Source organism: Sturnira hondurensis, unplaced genomic scaffold (genome assembly GCF_014824575.4).
Source record: "Sturnira hondurensis isolate 20B ecotype Veracruz unplaced genomic scaffold, ASM1482457v3 Scaffold0020903, whole genome shotgun sequence".
In the NCBI taxonomy this organism is placed as follows: domain Eukaryota; kingdom Metazoa; phylum Chordata; class Mammalia; order Chiroptera; family Phyllostomidae; genus Sturnira; species Sturnira hondurensis.
Window position 1 is genome coordinate 1,226,437 of NW_028093534.1, and position 27,229 is coordinate 1,253,665.

At 42.6% G+C, this 27,229-nt stretch overlaps 1 protein-coding gene across 3 annotated transcripts in view; it reads right to left on the minus strand.

The window, feature by feature from the left end:
- Window positions 1–1,018: 1,018 nt before the first annotated feature.
- Window positions 1,019–27,229, minus strand: part of TMT1A (thiol methyltransferase 1A) — a 30,450-nt gene continuing 4,239 nt past the window's right edge. Inside the window, exons 2-4 of one of the 3 annotated variants that reach the window (XM_037030912.1) lie at window positions 10,447–10,546; window positions 5,497–5,631; window positions 1,019–1,215 (exon numbers count right to left, since the gene is read on the minus strand). In XM_037030912.1, coding sequence (XP_036886807.1) covers window positions 1,151–1,215; window positions 5,497–5,631; window positions 10,447–10,546 — 300 coding nt within the window. In that variant the 3' untranslated portion in view covers window positions 1,019–1,150. Of the gene's footprint in view, window positions 1,216–5,496; window positions 5,632–10,446; window positions 10,547–23,251; window positions 23,865–27,229 lie in introns of those variants that run through there. The other 2 variants (XM_037030910.1, XM_037030911.1) reach the window with 2 other exon arrangements.

Below are 27,229 nucleotides of genomic sequence, written 5' to 3' on the forward strand. Positions count from 1 at the left end.
GACAGTGTTGACCAAAATCTGTGTTTTTGTTGGTGGCACTAGAAGAGCCTCGTGATAGATAACAAATGACAGCCTTTGAAATAATGACTTGTGCCAGTGGGGAAAGGTGTGTATAAAACACAGAACAGTGGGTTAATGCCTGGATTGCAGACCTACTTTCAAATACTCCTGCATCTTCCACTTTCTCAAATACTGGACTCACCTTCCTGTCAAAATAACCCTGCATGACAGGAAACATCATGGAAAAGGAAATCACCACCACAGATCGTCTTACTGTGCATTCTTGATTTTATTTCAGCGAATCTTTTTTTGTTCTCTTGTTTTCTTTTTCAGGCTTGGAGTCCCAGGGAGTATGTCTGAGTCGTGACAGTTACTCGGTCAACAAGGTCTAGTTGTTTTAGAGCCTTAGGGAGGTCACAGAGGAGCCTGAGGCCAGAGGCACATGTAACATGTAACACGTGACCTCTGCTTCAGTCCCACATTATGTTTTCTATATCAGAGCCAGACTAAACCATTTCACCCCACTATATTGCTATCTGGGGGGAAGGGATTTTTTTTTAGCAATTTACCTTCATACTCCTAGAAATGCTTTAAAGAAATTTTTTAAAAATGAATGCACGGCTATTTAAATGGTAATCAGTTGTTTGTGGTTGTATAGTCAAGTTTCTATGTAAGAGTGAGGTGCACAGTGGTGAACTAAATTTAAATAACAATAGGACCATCCTCTGATATAGTTGTTGCTCATTCTCAAACTGAGTTTACGAAAGCTTTAGTTACCTTGCCCCATGTGAATGAAGCAGTGAATACACTGTCACATTTAATATGAATATAGACAAAATTTCTGTAGCCACTAGGTAGAGTCGACTCCCAATTTTATGATTGGTTTGTTATAACACAGACACTTCTGTCACTAACTACAAAATAAAAATTTGAAAGTCGGAAAACCCTGCCCTAGGTTTGGAAGGACACCAACAAGGGTATTTTGAGTTGAGTGTGACCTACTGCTGGGGGACCACGTAAATAATTGAGACTTACTAGACGACGCTATGAAAATTCTCCCTAATACTTCTGCAGTATAGTTTGCTATATGTTTAAAATTCAATCTTCATAATAGTTTCCAGAAGGCATCTCATCTTTTTTGTATGTAGCCTCATTTTTTGGACACATCGGAGAACCGAGGTCTGATGTAATCCTTGTACATAGAACAGAGAACACCTAGAAACAGGAAGACGTGTATCAGCAGAGTGTCCCCGGGAAACAAACGCTGAATTTCTTCCACTTGCATTTTCCCAAAACCAGCCCACAATTTTAAAGCAAACAAACAACACCTTCCGTCTTACTGATTTTTGGCTTGGATTACACAGGTGACTCCAGAAAAAACAACAACAACTAAGAGTCATTTAAGATCAGTATAAATCTGAATTTACGATGCGATGCCACCCTAAAGTCTGGGTCTGAAACATTGGTGAAAAAGTGAGAAAAGTGGAAATACTTGGCTAGATATTAAGATAAAAAATAACAGGCACCTCAACTTAGCAAACCTCTATTCAGTGTCGACTTAGGCTCAGTGTCCCAAAGAAAACAGAGGTGAACAGACTTAATCTAGTTTAAGAAAACAGACTTAACTGGTTTGGGGTAAATCTAGGGATTTATCATCCCACCAGGCGAAGTGGCTGTGAGTTGAGGCAGATGAGACAGGACACGATGAGGTCCCAGGACCGTAAAGAAAGGCTGAAGCAGGAGCAGAGTTGCCGCTTCAGTGCACGGTGGGGATGTCGGCAAAGGTTTATACCCAAAACCAGTTAAGGAGCCACAGGTTTGAACTACAGCTCATCCCCCCTCGTATCAATTTTCCAGACATCGGCTGTAGCCGATCGTCTACACGAACCCCCCAGCTTCCTTCTGCTCGCTTTCTGACTCTGCTTGCTAATAATATCTTCCAAAGCACACAGAGGATGAAGGGAAAGTTAGTTGCTCTGATCTCAACAGTTGGAGGAGACGTCTACATCATTTTCTAATGAAATATGTGATTGCTGTCACAGAAGAATGAAATTCAAGACAAAAAATTTTAACTTGAATCATTGTGGTATCAATGGGAATAACATTCTCAGATTCAGATTCAGAGAGAATGACAGGACTCATGTCCCTGTGCTGCTGCTGCTGCTGCTGTGTTTTCTTCTTGGCTTAAAGTGACAAGTGCATTGTCTCACAGGTCTGGAGACTAGAAGTCCGAAGTCAAGGTATTGACAGGGGAACTCAAGAGTTAAGATTTTAGCCTTAGCTACAGTTCATAGGCTTAAGTGATTAATGCATGTGGAAAGCTGTTGTTCCAGGAACTGGAATGCTCCACCTTTGTGACTCCAGGTCACAAGCAATCCCGGCTTCGTGCCCCAGGGGGTCCGCAAGGATGGAGTGGTATCTGCGGCATTCTGTTCCAGGCAGGGAATGCTGATGGAGTTGTTGATCAACAGATAAAGAAGTACTAGGGAAACTGTCACAGGGCTGCAACTCAGCCCATTAACCCTTTTTTCCAGATCCTTCACCTACCCCTCCTTATGTGAGCTTGAGATGAAATGTGAAGATGGTTTTGGAGGGTACATATCCTGCCATCTTCTCAGATGGCCAGCACCTGAATAAAGTGCCCATAGAGATTCTGGCCGGTCTCTACTGACTGGTTCTGGTAGTGACAGGCAGCCCCAACGCCGCCTCTCCCGGTGTCAGTATCGGCAGACTTGGTACTCGGTGAAGGACGTGAGGGAGGATCTGCCCCAAGCCTCTTTCCTGGCTTCTGAGCGTTGCTGCGTCCTCGGCGTCCCTTGGCTTGTTGCTGCATCATTTCAGTCTCTGCCTCCGTCACCACTTGGCGTCCTCTCCCTGTTTGTTCCCTGTGCTTTTAAGGCAGAGAATCCTTACCTCTTGCCTACCTCTTCAATGGTGGTGGTGTTCCCTGGAGTTCTGATCTCAACTTTTCTCACCACATCGCACCTGCGGCTTCACTGGTAAGCAAGTTGGATCTCCTAGTGAGATCTCTCTTCTGAGAGTGAGATCCACGTGTGGTCCATGTGGCTCATATATTCAGTGTACCGGATGTGACATGTCCACCTCCCACAGGAAGGTGGTCTCCAGACCTGAACCTAAGTAAGGAGGTTGAGCATGCTCCTCAAGACACACATTTATTTATAAATGTCCTATATATGAGGGACATTTATATATTAGGTCAGTCTATATATTAGGGAGGCTTTTTGGTTTTTAAGATAAAAATATTTTTTCCCATATCCCCATGGGTCTCCTTATATATCAACAAGGGTATGAGTGCTCCAATCTGGAAACATCTGCCATGGGCATGTCTGTCAGTTTAATATAAAATTAAGAGTTCAGGTTCTGGCCCTGGCTGGCTAGCTCAGTTGGTTAGAGCACTGTGCCACCATAGAGAGGTTACAGGTTCAATCCCTGGTCAGGGCACATACAAGAAACAACCAATGGATGTATAAATAAGTGGAACAACAAATCAGTGTTTCTGTCTCTGTCTCAAAAAAAAAAAAAAAAAAAAGGAGTTCAGGCTCTGGGGTAGATTGACCCTGTGATTGTGGACAAGTAAGTCATCCCCTCTAAGCCTGTTTCCTTATCTGTAAAATGGGATAATAACAGTACTATCTCACAAGATATTGTTTAATAAAGACCTTGGTCTTTGTTCAGGGTTTCTGGTGTAGATCCAAAATGCTTGGAATGTTTGGAATTTCCCAAGCAACGTGAGTGTGTTTGTTACTCGTGAGCTCCTTGGATCATGCCTGAACTTACGCTGATGAGTGACTCATCATGGCCGGCTGCTAGGTAGCTTCCAGATGTGGCTGGTCAGCCAGAAAGACCAGCCGTGGACTGGAAGGTTCTTGGGTCTCCAGGGAGGGGAGTAGGACTGGAGACAGGTCAGTCCTGCGGCCAGTAATCCAGTCAGCCATGCCTACATAATGAAGGCCCATTAAAAGCTCTGGACACTGAAGTTCAGCACAGTATCTTGGCTGGTAAACACACTGACACTCAGGGAGGGCGACACGCCTTGCTCTGTAGGGAGAGCGCACCAAAGCTTTGAGCTTTTGATCCCTCAGACCTTACCCTGTCTGGCTGGTCCTGGTTTGTATATTTCATAGCAAAGCTGTGATTGTAAGTATACTGCTTTCCCGAGTTCCGTAAGTTGTTCTAGTGAAATAATCCAATCTGAGGGGATCTTGGGAACCCCTGAATTTGTAGCCATTTCATCAGAAGTACAGATGGCCTGGAGACCCCCGAGGCTGGTGTCCGAAGTAAGGGCAGTCTTTTGGGGAACTATGTCCCTAAACCTTTTGCATCTGATGTGAGCTCCAGCTGGTTAGCATCAGTACTGAATTGTATTGGAGCATACCAGGTGGTGTCAAAATAAGTATTTATTAGATTACACGAGGTGATATACAAAGCAGTAGAGTGACCTGCACATCATAAGCACTCGTTAAGTGTCAGGTACTGTTGCTTTGTCTGGTATGCACTCACCCTCCCACCAAACGTGCTCTTTCTTCTTTGCTCTTTATATTAGTGAAAGGCAGCCCTTACATCTAGTTGCCCAAACCAGAAACCCTAAGAGTCATCCTTGATTCCTGTTTCCTTACTTTTTCCACTCACTTAGTTGCTGAGTCCTCAATATTTCTGGAATCCATCTCCTCTATTTCCACTACCACTGCCTGAATTCACGGCCAAGCCATTATCTAACTTCTCTGTGTTTATTTTCTCTCCTCCTTTGCAAGTCATCTCTAATCATTTTCTTTTTCCTCTTAATTTTTTTTCTTTTCTTAATTTTTAAATTGGTTTGAGAGAGAGAGGAAGGGGGAGGGAGGGAAGGAGGGAGGAAGAGAGAGACATCGATTTGTTGTTCCACTCATTTATGCATTCCTTGGTTGATTCTTGTGTGTGCCCTGACCGGAGATCAAACCTTAACCTTGGTGTATCGGGATGATGCTCTAACCAGTTAAGCATCCAGCCAGGGCTTCCACTATTTTTTCTTTTGAATTGACATACAACATTATATTAATTTCAGGTATACAACAGAATGGTTGGATATTTGTGTATATTATGAGATGACCACCACAATAATCACTTCACATCGTCACCACACAGTTAGACTTTTTCCCCTTGTGATGAGGACTTTTAAGATGTGCCCTCTTAGCAACTTTCAAAATATGCGACACGGGATTATTAGCCATAGTCACCACGCTGTTATATGCCACGACTTATTTTACAGCTGGAAGTGTATATACCTTCTGCTTCCTGTGCTTTTTTCCATGCTTAAAATTTTAAGGAGTTAAGCCTGTAAACAGGGCGGCAACACCAGCCAAGCGAGGAACACTTTTTCCTACCAGTCCTCCGTCATTATATCATCGTGACCCAACAGTCACCTTCTGGTAGGAATGAATAAAATGAGTAACGGTACTAAAAGACAGCTGAACACAAGACACAATTCAGGCAGCTCACCCAGAGTCACAGCTCCCACCACGAATCCTTGGGCGGCGACTCTCGTGTGAATCAGATGGATGGACATTTTCTGGTCTCTTCTGGACTTCAGCGTGTAAAGACCGTAGGACACCACAGCCAGGAAGCCTGCTACCCCTGGGGATTAGAGAGGAGGGCTCCATAGCCAGCAGGCTAGACTCCCCGTGAGCTCAGCGAGCTGGATGGAGTCCTGTGCAAAGGGTTAGTACTTGGGCGATGAGCAGGCGAGACACCGAAGAACACTTGAAAAAGAACCATGCTGGATTCGATTCTCCAGATTTTAAAAAGGACCCATGACATCCATGGATTCAATATCTGCAGCTTAGCCTTTTCCCAGAAAACCTGAACCGTACACTATAGTCATCTGCTTAGCAGTTTCTAGTTTTCCGGAGGCATGATTTCAAATTGTGCATGTGCAGGGCTTTGAGCTGGGTGAGTCACTGAGCAAACCTACCGAGCACCCCAGCATCCTCAGGTGCTCAGTGTGTGGGGTTGCTCCTTTCTACTTGTTATCAAAAAAGGAGATCAAGTAACGTGATAAAAGCTTGAGTCTTCTTTTAAAAAAATGAGACATTAAGCTTTAAGAAGAGGTGCATAGGAAGTATGTGATTCCAGGAAGAACCATGATTCTAGAAAATTCGAGAAACCCATACAAATATTTCTGTACTCCCTACAAATGTTAAGAATGAAAATACTGCTGTGACAACTGAGGTCCTATATAAGTGGTTGTAAAACAGAAAATTGATCAACCGAATAGTAAAGCTACTGGGAAGAGATTTAAACACTGATAATGTGTGACAAGTCAAAATAACCAAATAACAGATAAAGGAATAATTGCTCAGTAAATATTATTAGTATGATTATTGGTATAGAGAACTTAGACTTCTATCTCTCACTAGACCCTACCAAAAAAAAAAAACAAACCCAAAACTCTGGGTGAGTTAGAACTAAATGTAAAAACAAAAATATCATGCCCTGGCTGGTGTGGCTCAGTGGATTGAGTGCTGGCCTATGAACCAAAGGGTTGCCAGTTCGATTCCTGGTCAGGGCACATGTCTGCAACTGTGGGCCAGATCCCCAGTAGGGCACGCGAGAGGCAGTCACATACTGGTGTACTCTCCCTTTCTCCCTCCTTTCCCCTCTCTAAAAATGGATAAATAAAATCTTTTTAAAAAAATCAACAAAACCCAGAAGAAAATAGAATAGCATGTTTATAATAGCTAAAAGAGGGTAAGGTAGACTTAAAATGACAAGGACAGATGCTATATTTTGACCTAAGAATAAAAATGCATAATAGAAGTGTGGGTCTATATTTTGAGTTCGCTCCTTTGTCCTACTGATCTATGCATCTGCCCCTCCCCGTATACCACACTGTCTCGACTACTGCGGCAAGCCCTAGCATCGTTCTAACCTCTCTAGGACCTGTGCCTTTCCATAGGGATTTTAGGGTGTCTGTCTGGGTTTACCAAAAACCTGGCTGGAATTCTGATGCGAATCACTCTAACCCTGTGGGTCAGTCTGGGGAGAGCTGACATCTTTATAGTCAGTCTTCCAATCCATCAACACATTGTCTCTCCATTTATTTAAGACTTCCTTAATTTTTTTGCAAGCTTTTGTAATTTTCAGCATACAGATATGGTACGTGTTTTCTTAAGCTCATACTTAAGCAACTTTCTTTCGAGTGACTGATTGTAAGTGGTATTATGAAGTGTTTTATTTTTCGACATTGCTCAAATATTCCCAAGTGGCCTATATTTCACAAAATTATTTCCAATACCACTTTTACTATATGATATTAGTTACATGGAAAAATTGGAAATAAAGGACAAACTGACAGTGACCAGAGGAGTGGAGGGAGGGAGGGTACGGGGGAAAGAAGGGGAAGAGTCAAGTCAAGAAACATGCATAAAAGACCCATGAACAATGGGCGGGGGGATGGTGGAAGGTGGGGGCCGGTAGGTGAACAAATGTAATTGAACAGAAAGCTAAATAAAAGGTGCTGCCTAAGGAGGGAAAATGGGCATATTCACAAATTATGTACTTTAAAATGTCATTTCTTCTACTTTGAGGAAGGATATTAGGTTTTTAATTTCAGTTTCCATGTGTTTGTTCTCAGTACCAGAAATTCAAATGGTATTTTTATAGGATAGCAAGTTTTGATTAACTGTGTTTGCACATGTGTGTCTCTATAGTTGAGTGAAGTTATATTTATTCTTTTAGGATCCACTTAACAAGTGGAAATAAGAGTCAGAGTAAATGAAAACATGTATATTTTGTTTTCACTTATGTATTTGTTTAAATATTTTACTCATTTAATTTTTTTAGAGAGAGGGAAAGGGAGGGTGTCAGGGAGAGGAACATCAATGTCTGGTTGCCTCTCATGCGCCCCCTACTGGGTATGTGGCCCACAACCCAGACATGTGCCCTGACTGAGAATGTAGTCAGCAACCCTTTGGTTCACAGGCTGGCACTATTTTCACTGAGCCATACCAACCAGGGCAAAACATGTATATTTTATAGACTTATTAGCAATAAATGAAATTGAAATAAAGATGAACAAATATATAAAAACAAATAACACTGCCTGGCCAAATGTCCCAGTTGGTTGGAGCATTGTCCCGTAGACTAAAAGGTTGTGGGTTCGATCCCTGGTCAGGGCACATGCCTAGTTTGTGGGTTTGATCCCCCATCAGGGTGCATTCAGGAGGCAACTGTTGTTTCTCTCTCACATTGACGTTTTTTCCCTCTCTCTCCCTCCCTTCCTCTCTCTCTAAAATCACTAAATATTCTCTGGTGAGGATTAAAAAAAAACAACAAAAACAATAAAATGATGATGGTAGGCACATTGAAAGACAGGTACAATCCTGAAGGCTCTGTAATTTTAGCTAAATCTTCCTGGAAAGAACTCTGGAGATATATAATTAATGATATTAAACTGAACATGCTTCCCGCCCAGGAAATTCTACGTTGGGCACATACTCCAAGGAAATAAGCTAAAGAAAATTCAAGAAGTTTACACAAAGATGTTTATGGATATACTGTGTGTGAGGGAAAACTAAACCACCCGAATGGCTAAACAGAGGAAAACCTGCCATAGCTATAAAAAAAATTATAAGTATAGGAAGTACTAATACTCAGAAAGTACATATGAAACATTAAGTGAAAGAAGCAAAAGCAATCTATCAGTGCATAGTTTAAATGCATATAATGTATGCACAAGTCTTAACAGTGATCATAGGACAATTCTAAACAATGTAAATACATTTGTAATGATGGAAGCTGTTGAAGATAAAGAAACAATGCTTTGTAAGCTATCTGCACAGAACACTCCATTCTGCAGCAGGGACTACACAGATACTGTTAAAATAACAATAGCTAAACAGACTGCTCAATAATACATACCCAAGTTTTATCATTATTTATTTGTCTAGCAAAAACTTGATTGTCCTCCCTTATCGAATCAAGGTTCTGTTCTTACTTAAATTGGTTTTGTTTCTTTTAGAGATTAAAGTCAGAACCTTTACTGTTTTCCATACATACAGAGTCTCTGTTGTCTATAATTGAATTTAGCTGGAAACACTTTTATCTTTCTACTTTAATCACCCTAAATGTCTCTGGAAAAATAATGTAATTTACAACAGGCACAGTGATTAATCTCTTCATTACAGTGATCTGGACAAGAGACACTGGGTTCTTGAATTGTCTGTCCAGGTAAAAATGCTAAGGAAAGCGAATAAAGCACTATAAAATAATTTGTTTCACCTTGTTGTGGGTGCTATTACAAGTCTTAGTCAATTTAAATGAAACCTCTAAGCACAGAATATTACTACAAAGTAACATTTTGATTCTTGACATGCGAATGACACGAAGTTGCTAGAGTTACATATGTCTCCATTAAGTGTCCCTGCAACGCTTAACGGAAACATATGACTTACACCTATTTTACGGACTTAATCACATGGAGTTATGTAAGTCTGATTTAAATAGGTTATTTTAACAGTTTCCAGACAAAATTAACATAAGGAAAGAGTCGCAGCTGCAGTATATAACAGCCATGCTTAGGGCAACTGAGACACCCGAAAGAAAAGAAAGAGGAAGCCTAGATTGTAAAAACGATACTGGTGCTAAGATTTTGCAGGTTGTTTTTTTTAAGCCCACATACATCTAGTATTTGCTGCAAATATGAACATAGTAAATATGTGTTGGGAAAGGAGAAAGAGGTCAAGACTCCAGGCATAATTATAATACCACTTCTTTATTCTGGAGATTACTTAACTATCAACCTCAACATCTGGCCGGGAGGCCAGGAAAGAGGGCCACTGAGCACGAACCACACAAAGTCCGTGTTCTCCCGGGTACAGGGAGGCCCAGGCTCTTATTTAGAGCTTATTTACTCCGATTTGACTCTGTTCTTTTACGCTTGGGTTTCTAGCTTCCAGGGCCAGAAAACACCAGAAGCAGCAGTTGTTAATGATATCCAACAATACAGAAGAAATAGAAAAATCTGTAAATATCAGACATGAGAATTTAAAGGCTGGAGTTTCTTAGAGGACAAAGAGACATGTCCATCTCCACAGTCCCGGAGAGACTTTCGGTTTGCTGCCGCTGATCCCAAGTCACCACAGAAAGTTAAAACCCATCCAATCAATTCCTTTTACATTGGGTAGGAACTCATAATGTTAGCCAGACCTCTAGTGAAGATGGATTAAATAGAATAAAATCTGATGCTCTGTATTAATAGCTAACAGTCACTGGGGATTTGCCACATACTAGAAACTGTTTTGAAAGTTTAACTCATGCTCAGGGGCACTGGCTTCAATTATCTGAAAAAATTACATTATATACAACATTTCAGACCTCAGAGATACTGGGTGAAGCATTACCGTACTATTACAGACAGTTTTCCAGTATTCAGTCCAGGCTTGTACTTACCTACAGGCACAAAAGGGGAATCTCTAGATTTCCTGATCAGTCGAGATAACTGGCCTTCGTCCTCCTCTGCTGACCACTGGTTATCCGAAGACATTTTTCTCTTTAGTAACAGTAGAAGATAAATGTGGTTGCTGTGAATCATTAAAAAGAATCCATTCGCCCTCTCCCGCCAGTATAATTTTGATGATTCGTTCTCTCTTCATTTGCTTGGTGTGCCTATCTGCTCAACTGAAATAAACAGTCATCTTTCCTTTGCCCTTTTTATTACCGGATCCTTTCATTTAGTTTGGCGGGGGGAAGAAAAATATATAAAGAGAGGTAAACATAAGCAGATTCCACGAATACAGAGTGAAACAGATCATAATCATGTTTTTTAGTTTCTTTGCTCAGCACTCGAGATCTTTGGGGACCTCAGAATTTCTTCCAGAAACAGTAAGAACACAGTTTCATTTTACAAAATATTGCTTTAAGGAATGACGGCAGTGCCAACGTAGGCAAAGAATACATTCATATGTACAGGTGATGGGAGAATGAGCACTCCAGTTCTGCAGAATGTGCAGGGCATTGTAAAGCCATTGATATGCATCACACACCTACCATGTGCCAGGTGCTATGCTAGACAATGGAAATAATCTCCCTTGTCTACTCGGGATGAATGAAGAAACTTGGGAAAGCGACCATAATCCCCATCAACGTGGTTTAACAGCACTCAGTCTGTTACCCGTGCAACTTACTATTTTCACCTCAAAATTCAAATATGATGGCTTCATCCTATGAATCATCTTATATCAGAAAATACAACCCATAAGTGGCAGAAGTACCATACCTTGGGCGTCCCGGACCGCTACAGTCTGTCTCCTGGTGCACCTTGAGCAGAGAGCAGTCGATTGGAACAGGCTTTGCTGAGGCTGAGACACATTTCGCTCCATTTCCAGCTAATTGGTAGATAATGGGAAAAGCCATAAACACCGCCTCCTTAGGGGGAGTGGCCGGCTGGTACTGGCCAAGGTTGTCACAGGCCTCACTGGGAAACAGCAGCACCTGGACCACAAACATTAGGCTTTTGAAGAAAACATTAAGGTTTTTTAAGAAGATGCCATTACTTAATTCTACCTTCACAAGGGAGCTCCCCACTTCCCTCTGTGGCTGTGACTGCTATTACCCAGTCCAGGGCTCAAAACCAAGAGGCAAGTGGGCGCGGGGTCGCAACACTGGGCTTGCCGGTAGGCGGGGCGTTAGCCATCTGAGCGCTAAGACTTGTGTCTTTCAGGAATATGCGCTTGCCGCAGGGGCAGCGTTCCAGGGCCACGCGGCGAGCTCCTCCAGAGTCCTCGGGCTGTAGGGACTTCACACGTGCAGCCGGCACAGAACCTCGAGCTGCACGTGCTCCCCTCCAAGGAGGACTCGGTGTCCCGGCGCCCAAGGCCAATCCGAGGCCAGGTGGGCGGGGCGGCAGGGTGCGCGTGAGCCGCTGCCCTGCGCCTGCGCCTGCGCCTGGTTATTGCCGCTCCTGGGCCTGCGGCTCGGGGATACTGCTTTGCTCCGGTTGTGACCACGCACCTCTGGGCACCTTCTGGCCTCCAAGTCCTGGTTCACTGCCTCCTCCCAACTGTAGCCGCAAAGACCACAGGTAGGGCCGAAGACCAGGGAGTGTTCGCATTTTTTTCTTACAAACTTTTAGTATTTAAATGATTTCAGACTTACAGAAGAGTTTCCAGAACAGTGCAAAGAAGTAATTGCCTGTCTGGCACGCACATTGTCCTCGGTTAACATTTACTTACATTTGCTTTTACAAATGCGGTTTCTTCCTTCCATCCAGCTATTTTGTAGAGTGTCTCTCAGTGCAGGTTATTTCTTTTTTTTTAAAATATTTTATTTATTTTTAGAGAGAGGGGACGGGAAGGAGATAGAGAGGGAGAGAAACATCAATGTATGGTTGCCTCTCATGTGTCCCCTACTGGGGACCTGGCCAGCAACCCAGGCATGTGCCCTGACTGGGAATGGAACCAGCGACCCTTTGCTTCACAGGCCCGAGCTCAATCCACTGAGCTACACCAGCCAGGGCTATTTCTTCTTTCTTATCATTAGAATGAAGTTTTCAGCTCTGGCAGAATACCACCGAAGTGATGTAGTGTCGTCCTTGGTGTGTAATATCACGAAGCACATGAAGTCGGCTTGTTTGGTGGTAGTGACTTTGATCCAGTATTACGCTAATAAATGACTTAACAGTTGGCTTTCCAGGGGTAAAAAGCCATGACTTGTAACATTCGCAGATTTCCACAGTGCAGATGCGCCCATCAGGTCGTGTTGTCACTGAACACAGACCTGGGAAGAGGCGCGCCTCTTCCGAGTGGCTGCGGGTCGGCCCTGTCTACCACACCACTGCTTTCGCCACTTGGATGGAGGTCGGGTGTGCAGATTTTTAGTGACGTTACTGTTTCCACCTTTAAAGTTATTAAGTATTTTGTGAGGAGATACTTTAATGTTATACAAATATCCTGTTGTAAGGATATTCGTCAGACTTTTTACCCATTAATATTTATCCATTGATGCTCCCTTGCCTGAATCAGTTAATGTTATGTTTGCCAAATGGTAATTGTCTAAAGCCACAATTTCTTTTTTTAATATATTTTATTGATTATGCTGTTACAGTTGTCCCATTTTCTACCTTCATTCTCCTCCACCCTGCACACCCCCTCCCACCCACATTCCCCTTTAGTTCATGTCCATGTGTCTTAAGTTCTTTAGCTTCTACATTTCCCACACTACTCTTGCCCTCCCCCTGTCTATTCCTCCCCCTACCCTCTATGCTACTTATTCTCTGTACCTTCTCCCCCCTTCTCCTCCTCCCACTCCCCTGTTGCTAACCCTCCATGTGATCTCCATTTCTGTGGTTCTGTTCCTGTTCTGGTTGTTTGCTTTGTTTGTTTTTGTTTTAGGTGTGGTTTTTAATAATTGTGAGTTTGCTGTCATTTCACTATACATGTTTTTTATCTTCTTTTACTTAGATAAGTCCCTTTAACATCTCATATAATAAGGACTTGGTGATGATGAACTCCTTGAACTTGACCTTATCTGAGAAGTTCTTTATCTGCCCTTCCGTTCTAAATGAAAGCTTTGCTGGATAGAGCAATCTTGGATGTAGGTCCTTGTCTTTCATGACTTGGAATACTTCTTTCCAGTCCCTCTTGCCTGTAAGGTCTCTTTTGAGAAATTAACTGACAGTCTGATGGGAACTCCTTTGTAGGTAACTGTCTCCTTATCTGTTGCTGCTTCTAGGATTCTCTCCTTCATTTTTATCTTGGATAATGTAATTATGATGTACCTTGGTGTGTTCCTCCTTGGGCTCAACTCCTTTGGGACTCTCTGAGCTTCCTGGACTTCCTGGAAGTCTATTTCCTTTGCCAGACTGGGGAAGTTCTCCTTTATTATTTGTTCAAATAAGTTTTCCACTTGTTGCTCTTCCCTTTCTCCTTCTGGTACCCCTATGATTCGGATGGTGGAACGTTTAAAGATGTCCTGGAGGTTCCTAAGCCTCTCCTCATTTTTTTAAATTCTTGTTTCTACCTTCTTTTCTGTTTGGTTGTTTCTTTCTTCCTTCTGGTCCACTCCATTGATTTGAGTCCCACTTTCCTTCTCATCACTATTTCTCTGTACATTTTCCTTCATTTCACTTAGTATAGCCTTCATTTTTTCATCTAATTTGCGACCAAATTCAACCAATTCTGTGAGCATCTGATTACCAGTGCTTTGAATTGTGCATCTGATAGGTTAGCTATCTCTTTGTTCCTTAGTTATATTTGCTGTGGAGCTTTGATCTGTTCTTTTGTTTGGGCCTTTTTTTTGTCTTGTCGCATCTGTTAGGTAGTGAGGGGTGGAACCTTCGGCAACTCAGTTGCTGGGTTGTGATGTTGTATGTGGGGGTGGGGTCCAAGAGGGAACAATGGTGCTTGCTCTGCTCTGTCAGATTTCAGTTCCTTCTGCTTCTCCCCCCCAAGCAAACTGGGCCTTTCTGAGGCTGATTCCCGTGTGGGTGGGCTTGTGAATGTTCTAGGACCCTTGGGTCTCTCCAACGAGCTCTCCTGTGTACCTCGAAGTCTCTCCAGGCACTTCAACCCCCACAGGTGTTTTCAGTCGGTGTTTTGAGGCTTTATTTCTGGGTGCTGGAGCCCTGGGTTGTGTGGTCTGTCTTGCTTCCCAGTTTCGCCTGGTTTATCTGCACAGGAATGTGGGACTGCCAGGTCAGTCAGCGCCTTGTGTGCTAGACCCTGCTTCACAATCGGCGCCTCACTGGGTCTGCCCATTGCCACCCATGCCCAGGGTCCGTCCACTGCTGTCTCACGCACCCAGGGTTTGTCAGCTGCTGCCTTGCGCATCTTTTTTGCCATTGACCCCTCTCTGCCCTGCTGCTCGGCTCCGCCCCTCCTACTGGTCTGGATGACTGGGTCTACTTTCACTCCTTTGTTATCGGACTTCCATACAGTTCAATTTTCTGTCAGTTCTGGTTGTTATTTTGTTTCTAATTGTTGTTGTCCTTATTTTGGTTGTACGAGGAGGCACAGAGTGTCTACCTACACCTCCATTTGGCCAGAACTCCCATAATTTCTTTTATATATTTCATTGACATTATAGTATAAGGAATTGCTTTCCCTTATTTCATATTTATGTTTATCAATTTGGACTTTTGAACAGCATTTCTCTGTTCAGTAATTTATCCATTACTGTAATTATTTATTTTGATGGTCAAATTGCCCCAGATTTGGCTAGTGTGGGGCCCTTCGAGCTGGCTGTTATTGATATGATGCCACCATTCTTCGAATACTTGTTTTTAAAAAAAATGATTTTATTTATTTTTTTAGAGAGGGGAAGGGAAGGAGAGAGGGAGAGAAACATCAGTCAGTTGCCTCTCTCATGCTCCCAACTGGGGACCTGGCCTGCAACCCAGGCATGTGCCCTGGCTGGGAATCAAACCAGCGACCCTTTGGTTCACAAGCTGGCTCTCAGTCCACTGAGCCACACCAGCCAGGGCCAAACACTTAGTGTCCTGGCATAACACATTATCGCAGGCTGAATTTGTACTTTTCCTCCCCCAGCCCTGGAACCAGCTATTTCTTCAAGGAGTTCTGATTCATTTTAGTGGAGACTAGTATTTAGAAACCAAATTCTGGGCACTAGAGGTGCTCATTGTTACTGGAGTGTCATTACTTGCAGGCCTTCTTAGCAGAGACAGTTAGGATTTATATCTGTGTCTGCATCTATTTCTATTCCCAAATAACTATCTGTATTTAAACCATGAGTTTATAGTAGTGTCTCCAGTTTCATTCCAACTCCACAGGGTTCATTCTGATCTCCTCCTTGTCATACTTGTAATTCCTTTTTCTGAGGGCGAGAGACCTGACTCCCACTATCCTCAGTGTATTTGTTTACAATCATGTGTTGCGGGGTGACATTTGGGTCAGTGACAGACCACACGTATAATAGTGGTCCCATAAGATGAAAATGGAGTTGAAAAATTCCTATTACCTGTGACATCATAACCATCCTAGGTCGTAGTGCAATGCATTACTCACATGTTTGTGGTGATGCTGGTATAAAAACACCCTGTGTTGTCAGTCATATAAAAAAGCATAGCTCATACGCTCATTGTGTGTAGTACATAATGCTTGATAATGATAACTGTGTTACTGGTTTATGTATTTACTGCACCATACATTTTAACGTTCTTTTAGAGTGTACTCTCTCTACTCACAAAAGAAGTTTCCTGTAAAACAGTGTGCTGCACTACGCAGGTGACAGCCTCATACATCTCGTGTGCACCATGTCTTTCGATTGCATAATTTTCTCTTGTGCTTGATTTGATCTCATGTTATTTTGTACAGTAACATGCTGTGCAGGCTTGTAGTCTAGGAGCGATTGCTGTACCGTCTGGGTTTGTGGGAGCGAGCTCTGTGATGCTCTCACAGTGACAAATCGCCTAACAGTGTGTTTCTCAGAAAGTACCCCCATCGTGAAGTGGCCCACAACTGTGTTTGCTCACTTGCAGAATGCACAAAATGTAGTTTCAGAATTTCTAACCCATACCTCTGTGAAAAACCAACCTATTAAATAGTTTTATACCTCTTTTTGTCAGCAGAAATACAATCAAAATGCTGTCTTCAAAAATCACTTGAAATGAAAACATATGTCTGCAGAAAGACTTGTATACAAATATTGTAGCATCACTATTCACAATTGCCAATAAGTGGAAACAACCCAAACATTCATCGTGTGTAAATGGTGAAGTAATTTGTGATGGATCCATATGATGGAATATTATTTGGCCAAAAAAAATGACGTACTGATACAGGCTGTACCATAGATGAGTGTACCATAAAACCATGCTAAGTGAAAGAAGCCTGTCACAAAAGAACATGAATTGTATGATTCCGTTGATATGAAATGTCCAGAATAGGCAAATCTATAGAAACAGAAAGTACTGGGTTGGCCAAAAAGTTTGTATGGTTTTTCCATAAGATGGCTCTAGTATCTTACTAGAGCTTGCTTACTTCATTTGAAACAATTTTGTTAGATTGTGTTGTGACAGCTATCATAGTAGTGTGCATTAAAAAACTTACCAAAATTGATGAATTTTTGTGTAGCCATTTTAATATATTTTTTTAAATTTATTTATTTATCTTTAGAGGGGAAGGAGAGAGGGAGAGAAACATCAATGTATGGTTGCCTTTAGTGCGTCCCCTGCTGGGAGCTGGCCTGCAGGGAACCGGCCTGCAACCCAGGCATGTGCCCTGACTGGGAATCGAACCTCGATCGTGTGGTTCACAGGCCCGCGCTCAATCCACTGAGCTACACCAGCCAGGGCCCATTTTAATATTGAAGATGGAAGAAAATATGCAGTGTTTCAGCGTATCATGCTTTATTATTTCAAGAAAGGTAAAAATGCAACCAAAACACACAAAAAAATTAGTGTGGTTCTGGAGAAGGTGCTGTGACTGATCAAACATGTCAAAAGTGATTGGCAAAGTTTCGTGCTGGAGATTTCTCAATGGGTGATGCTCCGTGATTGGGGGACCAGTTGAAGTTGATAGCAATCCAATTTAGACATTAATTGAGAACAATCAACATTTTATACCATGCGGGAGATGGCCAACATACTTGAAATACCCAAATCCATAAAGTTATTGGTGAAAAAGACACATGTATCTTTTATTTTACAGAAAAAAAAATGGACTTTTTGGCTGACCCAGTAGATCAGTGTTTGCCGCGGACTGCGAGGCAGTGGGAAAAAATAGAAGTGACTACTGATGGGTATGGAGTCTTTTAAGGGTGGGTGATGAAAAATGTGTTAGAAATAGATTTTGGTGATAGTTGTAAAACTCTGAATATACTAAAAACTACTGAATTGTATATTGCAGGTGAGTTTTATGATATGTGAATTATAGCTCAATAACACTGCTTGGAAAAAAGCTACTTGGGTTGATTGCATTACTGTCTGTGTGAATGTGCTTATTCATTTAGAATACAGTTAGGTGTTTTTTATTTTTCCAATTTAGGGTCCCCCTCTTTTTAAATTTTATTTTATGTAAGGCATTCTTTGATGTATTTTGTGTAAAACATAAATGTGATTCCAAAAATCAAAACTAAACAAAGGATGTATTTGACAATGTGTCACTCCTCTCTCCCCTTTATTTCTACTCTTTCCTGTGGGAGCCCGCCAGGCCGCAGGGGACCAAGGACAGAGTCCCCCACTGTGAAAATGGTGGAGGGACTTGGTTTCTGGTCCCTGGAGCCGGCGGGTATCTTGACATCTTCCGGACCTTCTCCTTCTCAGCCTTGAAGGAAAGAACAAGATCTTGGCATATGCGTCATGTTCCAAGAAAGTGATAGTCATGAGGACACTGTTATCTTTGGGCTAATGTTCTCAGGATATGAGAACATCTTGCCCTCTTGATAGCTTTCGGGAGTGTACAAACTTTTGTAAAACAACATTGTTCTCAGGCCACTGCAGTTCTGCATATAAGCCAGCAGTTCCTTGAATAAAGTTGCCATTTGCCAGCAGAGCTTATGGTCCTCTCCATTCTTTTAAGTCCCTCGCCTCACCTCGCGACCACCCTTGCTGCTGCGGGCAGCGGCACTTTCCCTACCTATCTGTTTCTTACTAGTTTCTGGCTTATTCTTCCTGAGTATCTATTTGCAAAAACAGACAGGTACCTATGTGTTTTCTTATTCACTCTTTTGTTTCACAGAGAAGGCACTGCATGGCAGCTACTTTGGCCGGCATAGCTTTGGTTTACTCAGTTCCCCCTTGAGATTGGATATGAACTCTTCCTCGGGCACTTCCTCATCTGCTTCACAGCTGCAGGGTGCTGCGCAGGAGTGTGCGCCAGCGTCCAGCGTAGTGACCCTGCAAACGATCGTGCACAACCTGTGCGTCTGTATTTCCATACTGTTGGAAGTGTATCTTCAGGGTAAATTCCTAGAATTGAGATTGCTGGGTCAAAGGTAATTTTGTTAGGTATTTCCAGATTCCACAAGAATTGCATGGGTTTGCATTCCCACCAGCATTATACGGAAATGTCTGTGTCTCCATGGCCTGCCCAGCCAATGTGTTGTTAGGCTTTCGAAGTCTTTGCCTCTCTGATATGTGCAAACTCTTCTCTCGCAGTAGTTTTAATTAGCATGTCTTGTATTGCGAGTGAAATTGAACACATCTTCATGTTTAGGACAATATTTGCATATTTAAAAAAATTATGGCCCTGGCTGGTGTGGCTCAGTGGGTTGAGTGCCAGCCTGTGAACCAAAGCGTTGCTGGTTGGGTTCCCAGTCAGGACACATCCCTGGGTTGTGGGCCAGATCCCCGGGTGGGGATGTGCAAGAGGCAACTGATCAATGTATTTCTTGCACATCGATGTTTCTTTCCTTCCCTTCTCCTCGCTCTAAAGATAAATACACGAGAAAATCCTTAAAAATTATGCGTTAGGTTTTATTATTTTAAAGTCGTGAAGAGTTTGGGGAGGGTTGGAAGTTATCCCCAGATTCATTGAAGGATTTTGAATCAAGGGATCACGTGGGAAGGCTCCAGGAATTGAAACTATAATTTTAGCAAGGGGAGACTTTATAGGGACAGCCGTGACCCATCTTATAAAATGCAGCCTAATTTTCTTTTGGAAACCTAGACTTTGTTCTTTGTATCCCTCATACAATTCCCCCCAGAACTATTTTGCCATCCACACTGTTCTCACCTTGGTCTGTGTTCGTTTAGATGGGTTTTGTTCCTCACCAAGGGTCCCATTATCATTTTCATACTTTAACCTTCTCTTTCGCTTCTGGGCTAGCGGATATAGTAGGCAGAATAATGGCACCTCACCCAGTTCCTAGATATGTCCACATCCTAACCCCCAACACCTGCCGAATGTGTTATGCTACAGGCAAAGGGAAATTAAGGCTGCAGATGGACTTAAGGGCACCAACCAGCCGACCCTGAGATGGTGTACGCCGGCAGCCTGAGAGGGACTAAGCCAGGACGGGGGCATTAGAAGTCTGTGAGCTGAACGGGAGGGCAAAGGGCTGGAAGGCTGTGTTTCGGGAATGGGACTCCAGAGGTTACAGTTCCACATGGGGCACTTCGGAGGTGATGACAATGTGCCTAGACAGGTGCCGACATGCCTGTTTTCCTCTCAAATGGTATGTTTATTTGCATACCTGTTCTAGTGAGAGGCTCTGTACCTCTTATAAGGAGTCTTTTATGGCCCCATAAGAACTAAGAATTGGTATTTGGTAGCAGCATTGTACTTAATCCTCACATTTTCAGACCTACGTGTCACCCAGGTGCTCTGTGAGCATAAGGCCGATGTTTCTTTACAAAGTTTTACTCAGGATCCCAGAAGGGCTCCTGCCCAGATGAAGGGAAGAAAATAAAAGCACAATAGCAAAAATGTGGGCTTACGGGTTAACAATGCATTAATAGTGTCCACATTCTCCCAATATTTCCTTGTGACATCCGGGCAAATGGGGTTGTGTGCATTGGCAAGCAATGTGGTAGATGGCATCATTTATATTTATAAATAAATACATTATTTTAAGGTCCCCTTTGCTTTAAAAACAAAAAGCTTTTTAGATTTCTTCGTTGCTACCCTTTGGTGGACAAAAGCATTTGAAAAAGCTTTCTCTGGCATCACAGTTAATCTGTTCTCATAACCTCAGAAGTGAGATCGAATTTGAACTGAGTGCTACTTTTTTCTACAGCCCAGGTAGTACCTGCTTAGCTTGACGGATGAAACGGGAGCCAAGGTTGGAGGGATGCAGAAAATCATGTCATAGCCACAGCGCTCTGCGTGGAAGTTACTTGCAGCGGCGGGAGCAAGTGTATCTCCTGTGGGGTCGGGCTTTTTATTGTTGGGTGCAAAAAATGAGAGCCTTGCCTGGTTACCTTTTATGGGAGATTTCTTTATATTGAACCTTCAGAAAACAGTATAATGCCTAGTAATCCAGTCAAATGAAATTCCAGGGCCATGTTTATTGAGGTGAAATATCTTTTCTGATAGAAAAACACACTTCATTCTGTTACTCTCACAAGGCAGGGCCTTGAGCAGCGTGAGGTACCATGAGAAGTGCCCGTGCTCATTGCTCACAATGGCACAGTTCACAAAGCACCTTTTGTATTTATCTCATTCTATTGTCACAAGAGCTCTAGCAGACATAGGCATTATCCTCATATACTAAGTGAAATAAAATATTAGTAAGATGCGTGAGAAGATGTGGATTAGACTATTCCGACTCCAAACCCCACGCTTTTCCCACTGGATTACAAAGAGAGGAAAAGCGTTGAGGTGTCAGTTGGCAGAGGATCCTGAATGCAGAGCTGAGCAGCTGACATTCAGCATTATGCTGAGTAGACGCCTTCATGATTTCCACTTGTGGGAATGGCCAAGTTAAAGTGTCCGGGGCTCTGGCTGGCTAGCTCAGTTGCTCAGAACACCAAAGCTGTGAGTTTGATCCCCAGTCAGGTCACAGACAACAATCAACCAATGAGTGCATAACTAAACGGAACAACAAATCCATGTTTCTCTCTCTGTGTGTCAAAATCGATTCATTAATTTAAAAAAATAATGGGGTGAGCAGGGCAAGGGAGAGCAATGGGGGGAAAATTGGGACAACTGTAACTGAACAACAACAAATAGATAAATAAGCTGTTCTGAAAGTTATGCGCATGAAGATGGGTGGGGAAGACATGAAGGTGTGGAGAGAGGGGAAGGGAGGGAGAAAGAGGAGGAAACATCAGTGTGAGAGAGAAAATCAATCGCTTGCCTCTCAGATGTGCCCCACTGGGGACTGAACCTACAGCCCAGGCACGTGCCCTGGCCAGGAATCGAACCTTGTGGTTTGCAGGACGACGCCCAACTGAGCCACACGGGTCAGCGCTCAACCTGTGGCTTTTCACATGTCCGTCACTAGACTGACCTAAACAACAGTGAGGTGGGCAGGTCAAGGAGGTTCCTACTTTGGGGAGACTCTAGAGGCAGGAGGTTCATGTTCCAGTGCCCAGGAGGCCTTAGGTGAATGTCCCGACCTCACTGCAAAGATCCCTGTTTCCAGGGTCAGAAGAGAACAGTGAGCTTCCTCCCTTGCTGCTCTACAGATCACACAAGTGGGGCCTTTGGACTTGAACTTTTCGAAATGCGTTCTGATCCTTCCACAATTGGTTTTTCTAAAATCTGCTAGCTGTGTTTATAGCTACTTGGCTGGAGAAAGAAAAATCTGTATGTTCAAATAGCTTAACTTTCCAAGAGGAAGGAAGGCCCTGCCAGAGACATTAAGAAAAATGAAACCAAGCCAGCAAATACATAAATCACTTATTTTATTTCTGTTCCTAAAATGCATATGAATTTATTGATTTGATATTTAAAGTAGTCCCTTTGCAAAATCATCTCAGGAAATATACTAAATTTATGAAAATACATGTAAACTATTGCTGAAAACCCTACTCTTAAACCCTCTGACTGATCAACTCAGCACTTGTTTTGAAGGCACTTGGTTGCTAGGACAAAGACAGCATCTTGGGAGAGGGGTGGAAATTTCATCCAAATAATCCCCAAAATACCTGTCTATTTCTTTACAGACTCACAGGTTGCTGGTTTTTAGGGACTCTTACAAAGTGTACCTAATTAGGAAAAAAGGTTTCCTAATTACAGTTGGGTCTCTTCCTTGCCTGCAGTTTACTGCATTCAGCAAAGTATATGCAAGATTAGAAGGAAAATGAACCCAAGAACCTGGACTGTCTCAGGTAGTTTCATGGATATACTGAAGTGTCAGATATAATTCTGACAGTTTCATCTTGAAGACTGAAGACTGGAACACAGAAAAACACACTTGGGTGGACAGAGGAACAAAAGGTGTGATGGGGGGTGGCAGAACTAGGGATGACATCCTGGTACATCAATTTTGAAAGCCAGCTGAGTGACCCTAAGAACAAATAGATTTTGATTTCTTTAACAAATCTGTGCTATTTAGATTTGGATTCAGCTAGTGTGGATCTATTCAGTGAGTCATTAAGATCTCTCTCTTTTTAAAAATTTTATTTATTTTTAGAGAGAGGGCAAGGTAGGGAGAAAGAGAGAGAGAAGCATCAATGTGTGGTTGCCTCTCGCACACCACCTACTGGGGACCTGGCCCACACCCCAGGCATGTGCCTTGACAGGGAATCGAACCAGCGACCCTTTGGTTCACAGCCTGCACTCAATCCACTGGGCTGTACCAGCCAGGGCAAGATCTTTTTATTTCTCCCTTTTCCAAGTCTTCTTTTGCATGATTTAACTGCTTATTTCACCATGCTCTCAAAGAGGAGGTGAAATTCAAATCTGTTGGGTACAACTTAAATAAGACATTTGGAAACATTCTGAAGTTACTGAATAAACTAAGGTTTGAGGATAATGGTAGATTTCAATGAACAAAGCTCACTATTTCCTTCTAAAGGAGAGTTCAAAGCTGTTGTGTTTCTGATTTTTTGGGAGGCAATAGAAAATGGCTAAATAGGGTAAATGTAAATGGCTAAATGTGAACTTTTGGGGGTGAAATTCAACTTTATCGGAAAAACAGTTTCTCTTCTCCCAATTAGTATTTTAAGTGTAAAGCTGAAGCCTTAAATTATTCGAGCCGTTCATTCAGCTCTTTACTCCCCACTCGCGCTATTTCACAGCATAACCGTAGATGTGGGGGCGCACCAGCTCCCAGGTCAGCGGGGCCTGCATGTGCTGCAGCTTCAGCTCAGAGAAGCCGGCCTTCTCCACGGCCTTCCAGCTCTCTCTGGTCAGGTTGCACCCGTCAAACAGAAGGTACCAGGCTGGGTACAGGACCTGTTGCCAGAAGTAATTCCAGGTTGAACGCTCAGCTGCAACGTGCTCTATGAAATAAAAAGCCCCTCCCTGAAAAAGAGAAAAGGAAACACATTTTGAGGGCTTTAGTTTGGGGAAAACAGACTCATGACTGAAGCATCAGATTTCAGTGGCCCCAAAGGTCAACTCCATGAGAAGATATGGATCAGTTAACACTTACTAAGACATCATTTTGGTCAGTAGTTTCCTCTTCTGTCGACCTGTACACTGAGCGGCCAGTCTAAAGTAGTCATTCTCACTTCTGTTTTCTGATCATAGAGCGATACATAATACATATGAAATGAGAGCAAGTGTGTAGAGCAGTTACCGCATGCGAGGTGCTATATCCTTAATGCCCATCATCCGGGAACTCGATCCCCACGGTACATTTATTTAGTAAGCATTATAGTTATCATTCCTGTTTTTGTCAATGGGGGAAGTAAGAAAATAGGCACGCGGAGAACAAGCACCTTGCCTCACCAACCAGCTGGGAACGGTCAGAATGAGGCTTCGAGCCTCAGTGGGGGGCTCCAGAGGTTGGCAGCACTGTCTCACCACTATGTTTATTTAAATAACTTCTTTTTAAATTTAGAAAATACAGAAAAGATTAAAAAAGTCAACTACCAGGCCATCACCTCGTGATAACTACCGTTAAGTTTTTGTGTGTACTTTTATGTATGAAGATATATTTGTCTCCTAAAACTAGGATTGGAATATATGTTCTATCTTGTAACCTGCTTAATTTTATTTATGTGTCTGAATAGTACTCTGAAACATAATTTAAAAAATCATGCACAGTATTTCACACCACTGAAGCTACCATCTGTTGTTTAACTATTCTCATTTAGGTTATTTCCATTTTTTTCTATTATTATAAATTGGTTATTCATGTTTACCCTTATCCATAAATCTCTGTGACCATCTCTCATTCTTTCCAAATAAGTAACTCACTAAAAAGTGGACTTGCTGAATCAAATGTCTGTGCCTTTTAAAAAGCGGTTGGTACAAGCTGTTCAACTGCCCTTTGGAAAGGTTGTAGCAAATTTATATTCATCCTAGCAATGGATGTGAATGCCCATTGCCAGTGAACTCTCATTAGTATTTCCCCCTGTACCTTTGTTAACTTGATTAGTAAAATTGTATTTCATTTTAATACTATGCATGTCTTTAATATTCTTAATAGATAATAACATCTTTTACTAACCCGTATTATTTGGATGTTTTCCTTTCTAATTTGCTTGTTGATATCCTTTATCATTTTTGTCATAGAGTGTTGGGTTTTTTCTTACTAATTACTAAGGATTTTTAGTATAATAAGGCTATACTACAAATGTTTTCCTCAGTTTGTTAATTGCCTTTTAATTGCTCTTAAAAAAAAATCTCTCCTCTGCCCTGGCTGGTGTGGCTCAGTAGAATGAGCTCTGGCCTGTGAACCAAAGGGTCTCTGGTTGAATTCCCGTCAGGACACATGCTTGGGTCGCCGGCCAGGTCCCCAATATGGGACATGTGAGAGGCAGCCACACATTGATGTTTCCCTCTCTCTCTCCCTCCTTTCCCCTCTCTCTAAAAATAAATAAGTAAAATATTTTTTTAAATCTCTACTTCTTTATTTTTAAAAAATCTTTTAAGTCACGTGAAAATTGTTCTCAGGCTCTGCTTTGCAAACCTGGGGGGCGGTCTGAATCTACACCAAGTGCCTCCTGAGACTGAATAGCCATGTCCTATACTTTGGTACCATTGTCACAAGAACGTGAGTGATACTGACTACAATAACGATTCATCTGAAAGTGTTGCTGAGTCCATGCCAACATTTTGTCAGCAGGGATTTGAACATGCTGCTTTATCTAGGCCAGTCCTATAAATGCAGGTCGAGTCTAGACAAATAAGGCTTCATGTTAGTAGGAGGTCCTCAGATGTTTTCTGCCTATCTCTGAGGTGCGTAGGGGGAATGGGGCCCATCACCTCCAAAACCCGCAGTGACTGCCCCCCTGTTCTTGGTCTTGTCTAGCTACCCTAGTCTGGGCTCTCCAAGGCAGAAAATTGAGAGACGGAGTTCCCCCAAATTCTCTGATTTGAGTCTAAGGTCTATGTTCATCAATGGAAAACTTGAAATTTCCTGATAAAAACCAACCAATCAACCATAGAACAGGACAGGAGAGAAAGAAGAGCAGCCAGTTCTGGGAGGTCGACATTGCCCCCTGAATAACGTAGGAGACTGTCAGGGGGACAGCTGGACATGCAGAGCTGGGCTAGATATGTCATCCTATTCGGAAACATCTAAGCATGCCTGGTCATTGAGACGTCTGGGGGTGACTGAGATTGCCCTGGCAGGTGTATGAGTGAAATGAGAGTCAAAGGGAAACGGCAGTGTTTAGTATGGGTGGAGGAAGAACAGTTAGCAGAGGCGGCAGAAATGTGGAAGTCAGAGAGAGAAGAAGCCCGCGTGACCGTGTGGAGCGGCAGTAAGAATGTTTGCCTTAAAGCAACACCTACCAAGTGTGTGACTTTGAGCAAGTTTCTTAACCTCTCTGAGTCTGTTTCCTCCACCCAACAGGAAGATAATACCTACTGTACAGGACTGCTGTGTTCATGAGAAAGTAATAAAGCTGGTTTTATTCAGCAGAGTGGATGCTTCACAGGAACAGTGGGGGTCTACCAAGAGTGTGAGCTCCTTCAGAGCATTATCAGTGCTATAAATGGAGAAGTTAATTACTTGCTCTGTAGGGGGTTTTGAGATTATTAACACTACTCACTATGCCCAGGCTTAGGACACAAGAACCCAGCTTTTGGGCATACGAATCAGACCTTTTTCATTTATTACTTTGATGTGGACCTATCCTTGAGCCAAAGACAAAATTATATAATTGCCTGTAAATCCTATCTTCAAGTCCTTTTCTTCCCGAAGCACTTCTGCTATTAGAAAATGGAAGGCGGGCCCCGGCTGGTGTAGCTCAGTGGATTGAGCACGGGCCTGCAAACCACACGATCGCTGTTCGATTCCCAGTCAGGGCACATGCCTGGGTTGCAGGCCAGTTCCCAGCAGGGGACTCCCGAGAGGCAACCATACATTGATATTTTTCTCCTTCTCTCCTTACCTTCCCCTCTAAAGATAAATAAATAAAATCTTAAAAAAAAGAAAGAAAATAGAAGGCGGGATTGCAGAACGCCCTTTTCTCCTAGAAAAGGAAATTCAAATGTTAAGATAGCCATACTTTATTTACGTTCAAGTATATTTGGAATAAAGCTATCTTGAACTAGTTTTCAAACAAATGATAAAGGTAATATGTGCAAACTACACAGAGGTATTAAGAATTTCAAACTCTGCAGAAAGGCATTCTTTCTTCCCCGCTGCCATCCCATTCCCGAGAGGCAACACTAATAACAGTTTCTTGTCTGTCATTCCCAGTCACATAGAT